Here is an 11798-nt window from a genome sequence, read left to right as displayed (position 1 = left end):
TAAATAAATAAAATATTAAACAGAATAAACAAAGTTGCTAACCAGTGAATATCACTCCAACACAACCACACACGTATATATTAACATGCTCACACTAACCATACCATTGTGTGGCAGCGAGATAGATACGCTTAGTAGAAACCGTGACTATAGTGTATTTATCTTCGTTCCCTGCCTGCTTACAATGAAACAGTCACAATTGATGTTCCCCAATGTAAATGTTAATGTGAATTCAACGGAAAAGGAATGAATTTTGGGTCCTACTTCTATTCCAAGAAAGTGAATGTATTATTTTTAAAACAACTTAAAATTACAATTTGCGTTCTCATGTCTACAACAAACACAAAGTACATGTGTTCACAGACATCAAAAGTGTGTGCCAAAGCTCACGTCAAACAGGGTAAAAATATAATGGTATACTAAAGGTCAACTTTGAGTCAGTCTTTTTGTTTCAGTCAGGCGTTTTATGGCAATTGAAACACAATAGCACCCACCAACCAACCACTGTGTCAGTTCGTTTATGCTGTTTATAATATACCCCAATAAACAGCAAACCAGATTTTTTTTCTGTCACTTTTTTGGTCGAATATCTTCAATAATTAAGGACTGTTTTACAGTGTTCAGGCGATATTTCACCTCTAAAAGTGAATTCAGAAATAAAGAAAATAACGATTACTACAGAAAAATGAGTTATGGGACAAAGGGGTCAGTAAAGAAAGTTCATGAAATCCAGGAGAATGATTACAGGACAATTCGGGCGAAAATACAGGGGAAAAAACCCATCAGTATACAGAAAAGAAGCAAATCACCGATGCCCCCTCGCAACACAGAAAATAAGTACACCCTTTCTAAATAATAGGCCAGCTTTAACTGCTTACTATGCAGGGCAAGATGGAGAGAGCACACTATGTTAATTTCTTCCAAGTCAGGACCAACAAAGGTTATCTTATGCTTTAGTGGTTTGTTTTTAGTTCGTTTGTTTTTGTTTTTTGTCTTTTTTTGGGAGGGGGGGGGTGGTAAGTGTTTTACGGCGCTCGCAAATCTGCATAAGATCACATGAGCGCGTGGGACACACCAAACATTTTCAATTGGTAGGAAATTTTGAATTTTGCCCGGGTGGCGGCCGAAGCCTACTCTAATTGATTTTAGACCACCAAGGGATCTTTAATGTGCGCAACTTGCACACGGGACCTCATATTTTTCGCCCTTGTCCAAGAGGGCTAGCTGTAGATCTTTCCCACCAGAAGATCAGGGGTGTGGCTGAAAGACAACAGTAAGAAGGAGCCAAGGAGTAGCAGTAGAAAGGCTGCAGAAAGGGTCAGGAGCCCAGTGGAGGGGGCAAAGGAGGTGAGGGGGAGGGGGAAGAAAGTGGAGAGGAAAGCAGACGAAAGAATATTGCAAGAGAGAAGGAAAGAAGGTGAAAGGAGACAATCTTAGAGAAGAAAACTTTTCCATCACTACCTAGATTCAAACCCAGTACCTTTGAAAGAGAGGCGAACACCTTAACCTCTAGGCCACGAGAGCCCCATACTTTAGTGTACATTAAAAATGTGTACTTATGTACAAAAGCAGTGAACGTGTTCAAAGTTAATCTCAGTTTTCTTTCTTTAAAAGTTGTGGCCATTTAATCAACCATGGAATGATTTGGATCTGTACCAAAAACTATGGGACTAATAACAAAAAGAAAATGAAAGATTTTTACAGAACTAAATTATCCATTGCATCCCCTCCCCACCCCACCCTTAAAGCCAGCAAAATAGATATTCTGTATTCAAACTCCTGCTCGCTTCACCTCCTCTTCACAATACTGGTAAAGCGCTGCAATCAGTTAAGCCTACCGTGGTGGACACGTCCTGTCAAGGTGCAAAGCTTTGCTTCTTTAATTATATACAGCCACATATTGAACCTGCATAATGCAGAGAGCTGTACAGGAGCACAAAAAAGAACTAAAAATTCTGTTCCCGTTTGAAAATATAATTTCTCTCAAATAAAAAATGCTGTTCATACAAGCTCAAAAGAACAAAAAAATCTCTAATTCTTAATCAATAAGCAAAAACTGAGGCAGACAGAGGCAGAAGTGTTTGGTCTGAGGAGACTGGACAAACACAGCTGGCACAAAGTGCAGTACACCTGACCATGCTCAAGACAATAATCTCCTAGACAATCTGAACTGCTTTTAGTTTTAGAAAGCGTTTTACGGCACTCGCAACACAATTAGGTCATATAAGTGCCGAAGATTAGAGGTGTTACAAGAGAGCAACAAACACAAAATGGAAGGAGGAGAGATAAAGACAATAGTTGTTAGATAGGAAAGAAGGAGCAAACTACACCAGAGCACCCGCCAACTACCCACGACAATCTGAACTTCTTTCTCCAATTAGGTAAACAGTAAGCAACCCATACTTTATAACAGCTGTTACTCATATTTTAGTCACTAACTCTATTATTATTATACACACAGAAATTAGAATATAAAAGGTGTTAAACCAAAAATTAAAAATCTTATAAAAATTGGGTAACAGATGGAAAAATGTCAGTTTCTTCAATTTCATTTTTTTAATGAGCGCCTGTGACATATATCATGATGCAGACAGTGGAAGCAGTGACTGACAGTACACAGGTAGGAATCCAAGCTATCATCACTTTCTGATGGACCTATCTAATGGGAAACCACTTTCTAGTTCACTTGTGATTCCAGTTCAGAAAGGTTCAACAATATAATTTGACTTAAAAATGGAAGAGGTGCACTCAGTGATTTGAAAGAAAAAAAGTAGTCTACGTCATGAAGACAACAAATTTTCAGATTTTTTTTGTTTTGAAACAAACATTGTTATTCTCTTCCAAAGCAATTCTGAAATTAACGTTAAATTCATTTTTTTTCTTTAATAAACTTTTCTAAAAAGAAGAAAAGATGGAAACTCACCTTTCAATGCATTCCAGGCATCCCACTTGGCCTTTCCTTTCATGTCAAACATTCCTGGCCTCTCTAAATTAAAAAAAGACAAGAAGAAGGAATGTAATTAAACTACGATAATAAAAATACAAAAACTTCAGAATAAGAAAATAGATTCTCCACACTTTTCTTTTGAGTTACGATGAAAGTCAGAAAAGATTTTTCTTTAGGCATGGCTGGTTTCAAGGTGAAATACTTGACAACAGCGAGAACCAATGTTGAGCCACATATCGTCACACTCATAAGATAAATGACGAAGTCATTTTTGGTCAGTATGGAGTTTTTGGTTCTGAAATGAAGAGCAGAGCCAGCTTGGTATATAGTTCACTTAGACAAAAGAATAATCCAAATATAAAATCAGTTGAATGCACTAAAATTCAAGCACTTCAAAAAGTCAATTGTTCGAAAAGAAAGTTTTTTCCTCATTTTGTAAATGGCTAAAAAGGACTTAGGCATTTATCTTATGAGAGTGACGATATATGTACAAGAAGCAACCAGTGTTTTCCCTCAAAATCATCCAAGAACTGAGAAGCTGCCATTACTACTACTATACCCCAGCAATATGAGAAACAGGACCATCTCTTAACCCTTTGAACCCCATCGGACGCAGGGAGCGTCTGGCGGTAATAACCCAGTTCCCCATCGGACGCTGGGTACTGGTGACAACTGTTTCATTTTATTTAGTGCTAGATCTAGTTCTTGCTTGTTTTTCGGAACTGTTCCCGAACCAAGTTATTTAGAAATGACTAAGCCTTTGTTTCCGCTATTTAGAAGTTGGAGGCAAGCTTTTGGGGTTATAATGAGACATAGTGCACTAGGTTTAGGTGACTGTAGAAAAAAACTCAGGGAAACGGTAGAAAAAAACTCAGGGCTTAAAGAGTTAATGAACTTGCATAATCTCTCATTTCTATCAAAAGAATTTAAACTACATATCATTAAAGGCTAGGGGCTCTTACGGTCTAGACATACTGTGTTCGCCTCTCATTCAATAGGTGGCGCATTTAAAACCTGACAGAGACCGCAAAACATTCTTCTCTAAAATTCTCCTTTGACTTCCTTTCCTGATTCTAGACATGTTCAGTCATCTGTTTTCATATCCACTTTCTTCCCCCACCTGTTCCCACCCCAAGCCTTCCGGCTCCTCTCTCCTTTACTGATGACTTTTTCTAAATGTACTGCTTCTCCAGGCTTCCTTTTATTGCTGTCTTACAGTCACACCCCTGATCTTAGGGTAGGTAAGATCTAACACCTAGCCTTCTTAGATAAGGGAGACAAATTTCGGAGGTTCTGTGGTGGCCCTAAAATTGATAAGAGTAGGCATCTGCCGCCACCCTCGCAAAATTAAAAATTAATTCCTGCCAAAACTGAAAATGATTCAGTCAGTATAAAGCAGAGTACTTTCAAAATCGGAATGTTGCTGCCAGAAGGTAAGGGGCCCTACTAAGTAAGAAAAATGGTCACACAATAACATATAAATCATTCGCACTACAGGTTGAAGAACCAGCAGTCGACTACCCCTGACCACCATAAGTAATATGAGAAGATAATTCTTGTGCTTCCAAGCAGAGGACTATGAAGAATCACAATATTTTAAGGACTCTTATATACCTTCCCCTGCTTTAGGTGAAGCTGCCTGAAAATCGTTCAGTCCACAGAACAGCTTGAACTGATCACATGGTTATTTCTTTTTATAGGAGAGGACATGGTCCCTTACCTTTCAGGCAGTCACACATGAGTTGACCGGGAAAAACTAGGCAGAAGATGCACAGCCATGACCCCCAGCTACAGCCCGAAAACCATGGAACATAAGTTTTCTATAGAAATTGAACACTTTCATAAATTTCATCTTTCCTTTTAATCAGTTGGGAAATTGTAATAACAATGCTTACTAATATATATATTATATAGGCTTAGAATCTAATGTATTTTAAAGCTTTTTTCTTAGATACCCTGACTTTCATGACCAGAGCAGAATGAGAGAAGTATAACCAACCAATGAAAACCAAATACTGCAGGTCGGAGCTAGATCTAGGTTTCTGCAAAAATAAGGACAAAAATTAATCAATTTTGAGGTCAAATGTCTGTGCCAACCAAAAAAAATCCTTTATTTAACTTGGCGCACTTTGAACCAATCCATAAAGACATGGAGCCAAAGCACAAATTCAACAGAGCATGTGCCCACATCTGGCAAAGTTCAAAGCTGTTTGTGCATGGATGCATCCCAAATATGCAGCCCTATGTCGATGCTTCCAAAACAATTTCTCCCTTGGTATGCCAAACTGGCTTCAAAAGTTTATAATGTCTCCTGATTCATGACGAAAGGAAAAGTCCCTGTGACCATGAGGTGCACTTAGAGCTGAGAACACCAAAAAAAGAACACGCTGTTATGCAAGGCACTAGGACATTTTTTTCCAAAACACAATCACGGAGGTTTGGTTCTCCTATATGTGTCATGATGTAAAATGATAACATACCATCTTTTACAATATTTTCGAAAATCCTGAAGGTATAAAACCTGATTCAAAAGACTGTAAAGCGTAACATTAATGAAATTTATTAAGGGCATCCCCACCTCATAAACTTAAACAAATGTTAAAAGACTCACGGCTTGCTGAAGACACATATTTGTCTCATTCTCAATCTTAATTATGTCACCTAATTTTTTTAACTTTCTGTGGTTGCAAATTAACGCTACTAAATTTCTAGACACCATTACTTATGCATTACTTAAAGAGGAGTAAAAAAATTTGGGTTTAACGCAATTAAAGTAATGAAAAGTGAATAAAGTTTTAAAAGTACTTTAAAAGGTTAAGTTTTGAAAGGAGGGATAAAGATTACTTTTACCACAACTTGTACTTCTTCTTTTACCATTACATGTACTACTTAAGACTTATTTTTTAAAATCATTTTGACAGCATAAAACTCTGCACAGAGAAACTACTTGCAAGGAAAAAATAGAGATAAAAAACATACCTATTCAACATTGTACTTAATGTGCATGACACACAATTTGTGTTGGAGGTTGAAAGCCAAATGAGCTGAAAAGATTCTGGTATGTGACCTCCAGTTAGCTCATGACTGTGCCCTATTGCCATATGACAATATAAGCAGGCATGAATGTACGGATTCTCTCTCCAGTGCATGTGACAACTTTAAGTCTCACCATGAGCACAAAAAAGACTGACGTCTGCCACGACCTTTTCAAAACTCAACAACCATTGCTCCCCCAGTCATCAAAGAGCACTAACAGCCAATTCAAAGTGGTGGGGAATTTTATTTATGTTGGTTGTGTCCTTTCAACTAATACTTCAAAAGATGCAAAAGTTGCTTCCATAATAAGCAAAGCTAGCTGTGCATTTGGTAGACAGAGGAAAATAGAGTTTGGGAGGTCTCTGATATTACTTACAGTCAAAATTCAGTGTGTATAGCGAAGTTGCATTGCAAACCCTTTTATATAGAAAGGAGTCCCGGACAGTGTACAAAATGCTAGCCGGCAAGCACAACAGATTTCATCTCTCCAGCCTGAGAAGTATACTAGGGATTAATTGGAGGGATAAGATCCCAGACACAAGTTCTCGAGAGGGCAAAAGCCCATCTTCTGCCACTGAAAGAAAATCCAGTTTAGATAGGCAGGACCGTCCGAATGCAAAACACACATCTCCCCAACCAAAGCTATTTTCTAATGTTATCTGAGACGAGTTGTGGTGATCATTGAAAGTTGATCTTATCTCCTTAACTTTTTGGTGCTGGTTTAATTGAATATCTACAACAGTATTTTTGGTTGAGATGACAGTCTACCACTGGACTGGTCTGACAACTGATCTAGTTTTAGGTCTACCAGTTTATACAGGCTACTTGTGACAAAGATCAGTTTTCATTTTCCTTTTCAATACATATACAGGCTTGAGATTGTCATTTCCCATTCACTAAAATTTTTTTGGGGTGATTGCAGTTTATCTGGGATGGGGGAGCGGAGGATTCATACGGGCTAAACCCCCAATTTCTTAAAACTAGTTCCACCTGGGCCCTTGCTGGCATGACTTGTCAACTATAATTTTTTCGAGAGGAAATGAAACAATCCACCCATCCACACATTGCAATTGTGTTACACCACTGCCTTTGGTCTACATACCCCAAGCAATGTCATTACCATAGCCAATCAGGCAGATCTTACATTATGCTAGATGCTAGACCGTCGGGATCACATAAGACCGCGGTCAATTGGGCAGCACTTACAGTAGACTGCCTAAGGGTAGTAAGATCTTTAACTAAGCCAGAACCTACTTTTCTCTCTTTACCATGCAAGCCACCTCTTTCTCCTTAGACATTAAAGGTCATCATCAGTTCATGATGGACGGTCTACTGTATCATCATTAATATTATTGCTATATAACTTCTCTTTCTCCTTAGACATTCAAGGTCATCATCAGTTCATGATGGACGGTCTACTGTATCATCATTAATATTATTGCTATATAACTTCTCTTTCTCCTTAGACATTCAAGGTCATCATCAGTTCATGATGGACGGTCTACTGTATCATCATTAATATTATTGCTCATTCAGCTAGTCTTGTTGGTTTGGGAAGACATGCTGGCTAATGCACACTTGAACTTTTCAAATGTCAAATCTGAAAATTCGGACTTCAATTTGGCCACAGCTCACCATTAGATGAACTGCTGCTATAAGTCTTGTGATCCTGAAATAAAATAAGCATGCTCTGTATTGGACAAGAAAATCTCATCAGGTTAGGCTTTAAATGGAATAAGGGATCAATGTCCCTGCCATTTTGCAGATCACACGGAATGATGGAAGAAATTGGCTACTACAGTCGAACCTGCGTAAGACGCCCACCTATTGTTAAGAAGAAAAGTGGCCGTACAAGACAGGTGGCCGCCTTAAGCAGGACTGATCAGGATTAGGAAAACAAACCATTCCTTTCCGAGGTCCCAACCAAAGGTAGCAGCACTGTTGTTGTAGTTTTCGCAGTTTTTTAAATTTCCTTTTGTTGCTGCTTTTGTGCAATGGTGACAATAAAGCGAAATGTGTCAGACAAGGATGACCAAGTTATATGGTAAAACAAACTCATGAGTCGCCACCACTTGGAGAACGAGTGGAGCTTCTGTCACAAGTTCATGTTGACGTCCGTTGTTACTTTGTTACAGACTGGGTATACAGTGACCACTCATCTCACTTACGAATTGTGTATGAGTTTTGGGCGGGGCTTATGGGTTATGAGGGATCACACGCTTACCTCACCAGCAAGCTGAAAATTTGTTACCTATGGTCAACAGTGGGAGGGGCCTAAGCAACATGATCGGTCGGAGGAACTACCCAACAACAATGACAGAAGATTGGATTGTAACGGCTTGCCCACAACGTCAGGGGTCAATGCCTAATTTATGACAAAACGTAATAGAGTCACTAAGGTGGTCGTCAAAGACAGGGGTTATTGTTAGGTGTGATAGGGGTCATGTGTTAAAATAAGGTGGCCGAGGCCCCATTGGACAGGTGCCGGTTTTACACAACTATATAGAAAAAATGCAAGGGGGAAATGGAAAGTGGCCGTTTGTACAGGTGGCCGTCTTATCGAGGTGGCCGTCAGGGCAGGTTCGACGGTATTTCAGTTTCACATAGCCACCCATCTTGTCCTTTGATAAGACATACAGTGAACAGTTCTAAAAACCAGGGCTCACCTGTGTTGCAATCCCCGACAGTCCCCTGTTTGAAGAGACCATAAATAGCAAGTTTTTCCTCATTGGAGGGCTCTGAGGTCAGCTTTGTCACCTCATCAGCAGCTGTCTTGAATTTCTACCAAAAAGAGAAGGTTTTAAGTGAATACTAAAATGATGATAAAATGATAGCCGACACAATGTCAACACATAAGTCATAAAATAAAACTAAAATAAACACAACCTACAAAAAAAAAAAAAAACAAATGTGCTACAATCCATATCTACCCTCAGCCTTAACTGATTGTAAAATGATTTTGATAAAGACCACGTACGCTATGACAAATTCTGAAATTAAGTCTTGAAAGTAAAAAATGAAAAAGAGCCAGCAGTGATCGAGCTGACACATTACAGAATAATTTATGGACATCCTTGACTACCATCACAATTTTATGGTTCTCTAGCTAATATCACAAAAAATAGTAAAGCCAGAAGAAAGGTCCCCACTAAAAATGTAATACTCAGCGCCCATTGGTGGTACGTCGGTTTGTTTCAGTTTGGATGGGTTTGGCAGGCGGGGCTGGATCTAGCCAGCTTTGGGCATCATGGCATAACTGAACGAAGTCAATAGTGACCTTCAAAAACAAATACGTTCTTGTTTTCAAGGCTATGAATCGGGACCACCTCATCAGATTTGCCCAGAAGACCAGCGATGCCCTTCAAAATAAACACACAATGTTGTGGCTGCCTTCATCGACCTGAGGCAGGCGTATATGACCGTGTGTGGAGACAGGGACTGTTCTTTTAATGCAAAAGCTAGGGATAGCAGGAAGGATGTACAGCTGGACCAAGAACTTTCTGTCTCGCAGAACTATCCAGACGTCATGTGACAGCAACATTTCTTCACAGAGGACATTCGAGGAAGATCTCCCTCAGGGGTCAGCACTCAGCTGTACCCTCTTCCTGTTGTTCATGAACGACTAGCCAGATGTAATCTCCTGACAGAAAGCACTCTACGCTGACGACTTACTCATCTGGAACAAAGGAAGTGACATGAGAGCACTGAAAACCAAGCCATCAACGCGGACCTGACAACTACCTCGTCCTACTCACCTACTGCCAGCTATGGAAGATAGAGATCAACACAGACAAGACTGTTTTTGGACTCTTCAGCCTTAAAAACAAAGTTACAGCAAGTCAGGTAAACCTTAAGATCAAGGAAGAGGCTAGCCGTACTTAATGACGGCTAGACTCGCAGTCTAGCCGTACTTAATGACGGCTAGACTCGCAGTCTAGCCGTACTTATTCTTAATATGATGGCTAGACTGACCATTTAACAAAAAATAGGCCTACTGAATTGTAAATATACTTTTTTAGTGTGCAGTACCTAAAGTATTTGTATTTGAGACGAAACCAGGTGCCTAAATGACAGTGCATGTATTTTAAACCTCCTGTTTTCTAATGTTAATAGGGCCTAAGATAAGTACGGCTAGACTGGCAGTCTAGCCGTACTTAAGTACGGGTAGACAGCCAGGCTAGCCGTACTTAAGGACGGCTAGACTGTCAGGCTAGCCGTACTTAATATTGATGGCTAAATTGTAAATGAAATTTTTAGTTTGCAATGCCTAAAGTATATTTGTATTTCAGACAAAACAAAAAGGTGCCTTACTGACTTGCATGTATTTGAACCTGAATAATTACTAGATCTAGATCTAGATCTAGATCTAATGAGACCTGTGTACTTAACAGGCTTGAGTCGATAGGGCCAAACCTAGATCTAAGTACAGCTAGACTTGCAGTCTAGCCGTACTTAAGTACGGCTAGACTCTCAGTCTAGCCGTACTTAAGTACGGCTAGCCACTTCGTAAGATCAATGGAACCACCATCAGACATGAGGACTATCCCAATTTTTTGTACCTTGGTGTACAACTGGACCGAAAGCTGTCTCTCAAAGAGCACTGAGCTGACCACACCTCCAGAATAAACCTTCTGAAAAACCTTTCAGCACTCAACTGGGGAGCTGACAAAGCAACCCTCCGACAACTTTATAATATAGATCAGATGTCAGATCTGTGATTGACTACTCCCAACCATTACAATCCATAGCAAGCCAAAGCTCTCTGGCACAAATAGTACAGAACCAAGCACTCAGATTTGTTTCTGGCGCGATGAAGACCACGCCTACAAGCGCCTGCGAAATCCACACCAACATAGAACCACTGAACCTCAGAAGAAAGAGGGCTACACTCGAAACCTACGAAAGGTTTGTGCGGCCAGAAGACACGAACGAAAGCAGAAAAATGGCAGATGAGTGGGAACCAAGAACACGCATCCAGAAGACCTTCATACGAGAGGCAACAAAACTACTTGAGGTGTTTGACCCACCCGAGAACAGAGAACAACCAATCACCAACATCAGCAGCGAACCTCCATATTGGCAGACACCAGAAATCACAATAAGGCATAAGGCATAAGGACGAGACTAGAGAACTTAGAATCTAGAAATCTAGATCTAGATTTAGATCTAGATCTAGATCTAGATCTAGATCTAAATCTAGAGACCTAGATCTAGATCTAGACTAGATTTCTAGATCTAGAATCTAGATCTAGCTGTTCAGACAATCTAGAATCTAGATTACATCTCGATTCCTAATTCTAATCTGCAGTAACCTCATCTGCTGTGGATTCTTCATTCCCGTCATCATTGCCACTGCCACTGCAATTAAATCTAGAATCTAGTCTAGATTAGATGTAGATATAGATCTAGATATAGAATCTATTGCACTATAATTAGATCTCTATATTAGATATAGAAACTTTTAAATCGTAATTGCAAACAATGTGAAACAAAGACAAAGATACTTACAGTTTCCAAGTCTGCCATGTCGATGGATTTGTGTAGTTAACCGTTTACGTTAACACAATGAACTCAACAAAGCAAGTGGTCTGTGAAAAGGCGTGTCCCGTGCAACAAGGCCTTCAGGTGAGACGAATGATAGATCAGTTCTAGTCTAGCCTACCGGTGTGTGTGTGTGTGTGTGCGTGTGTGTGTGTCGAGAGAGACACGGCATGAATCACCCGACGCCCGACAGTAAGCGGAGTAACTCTTCCCTTCTCATCTCACAAACACAGTGGGAGAGGGGCGGTCAAGTATGGCAGGAAACGGCGAGTTA

At 39.8% G+C, this 11798-nt stretch overlaps 1 protein-coding gene across 1 annotated transcript in view; it reads right to left on the bottom strand.

Annotated features, from left to right (window-relative positions):
• Window positions 1-11671, bottom strand: part of LOC101846547 (acyl-CoA-binding protein) — a gene marked incomplete at its 5' end in the record, with an annotated part of 20678 nt that extends 9007 nt beyond the window's left edge. The window contains 3 exon segments of the mRNA XM_005089684.3: window positions 2924-2986; window positions 8650-8764; window positions 11492-11671. Coding sequence (XP_005089741.1) covers window positions 2924-2986; window positions 8650-8764; window positions 11492-11509 — 196 coding nt within the window.
• Window positions 11672-11798: the final 127 nt, after the last annotated feature.

The sequence above is a fragment of the Aplysia californica genome, unplaced genomic scaffold (genome assembly GCF_000002075.1).
Source record: "Aplysia californica isolate F4 #8 unplaced genomic scaffold, AplCal3.0 scaffold00008, whole genome shotgun sequence".
Classification (NCBI taxonomy): domain Eukaryota; kingdom Metazoa; phylum Mollusca; class Gastropoda; order Aplysiida; family Aplysiidae; genus Aplysia; species Aplysia californica.
Note: the sequence above shows the minus strand (reverse complement) of the source record. Positions and strands in the feature narration are given on the sequence as shown.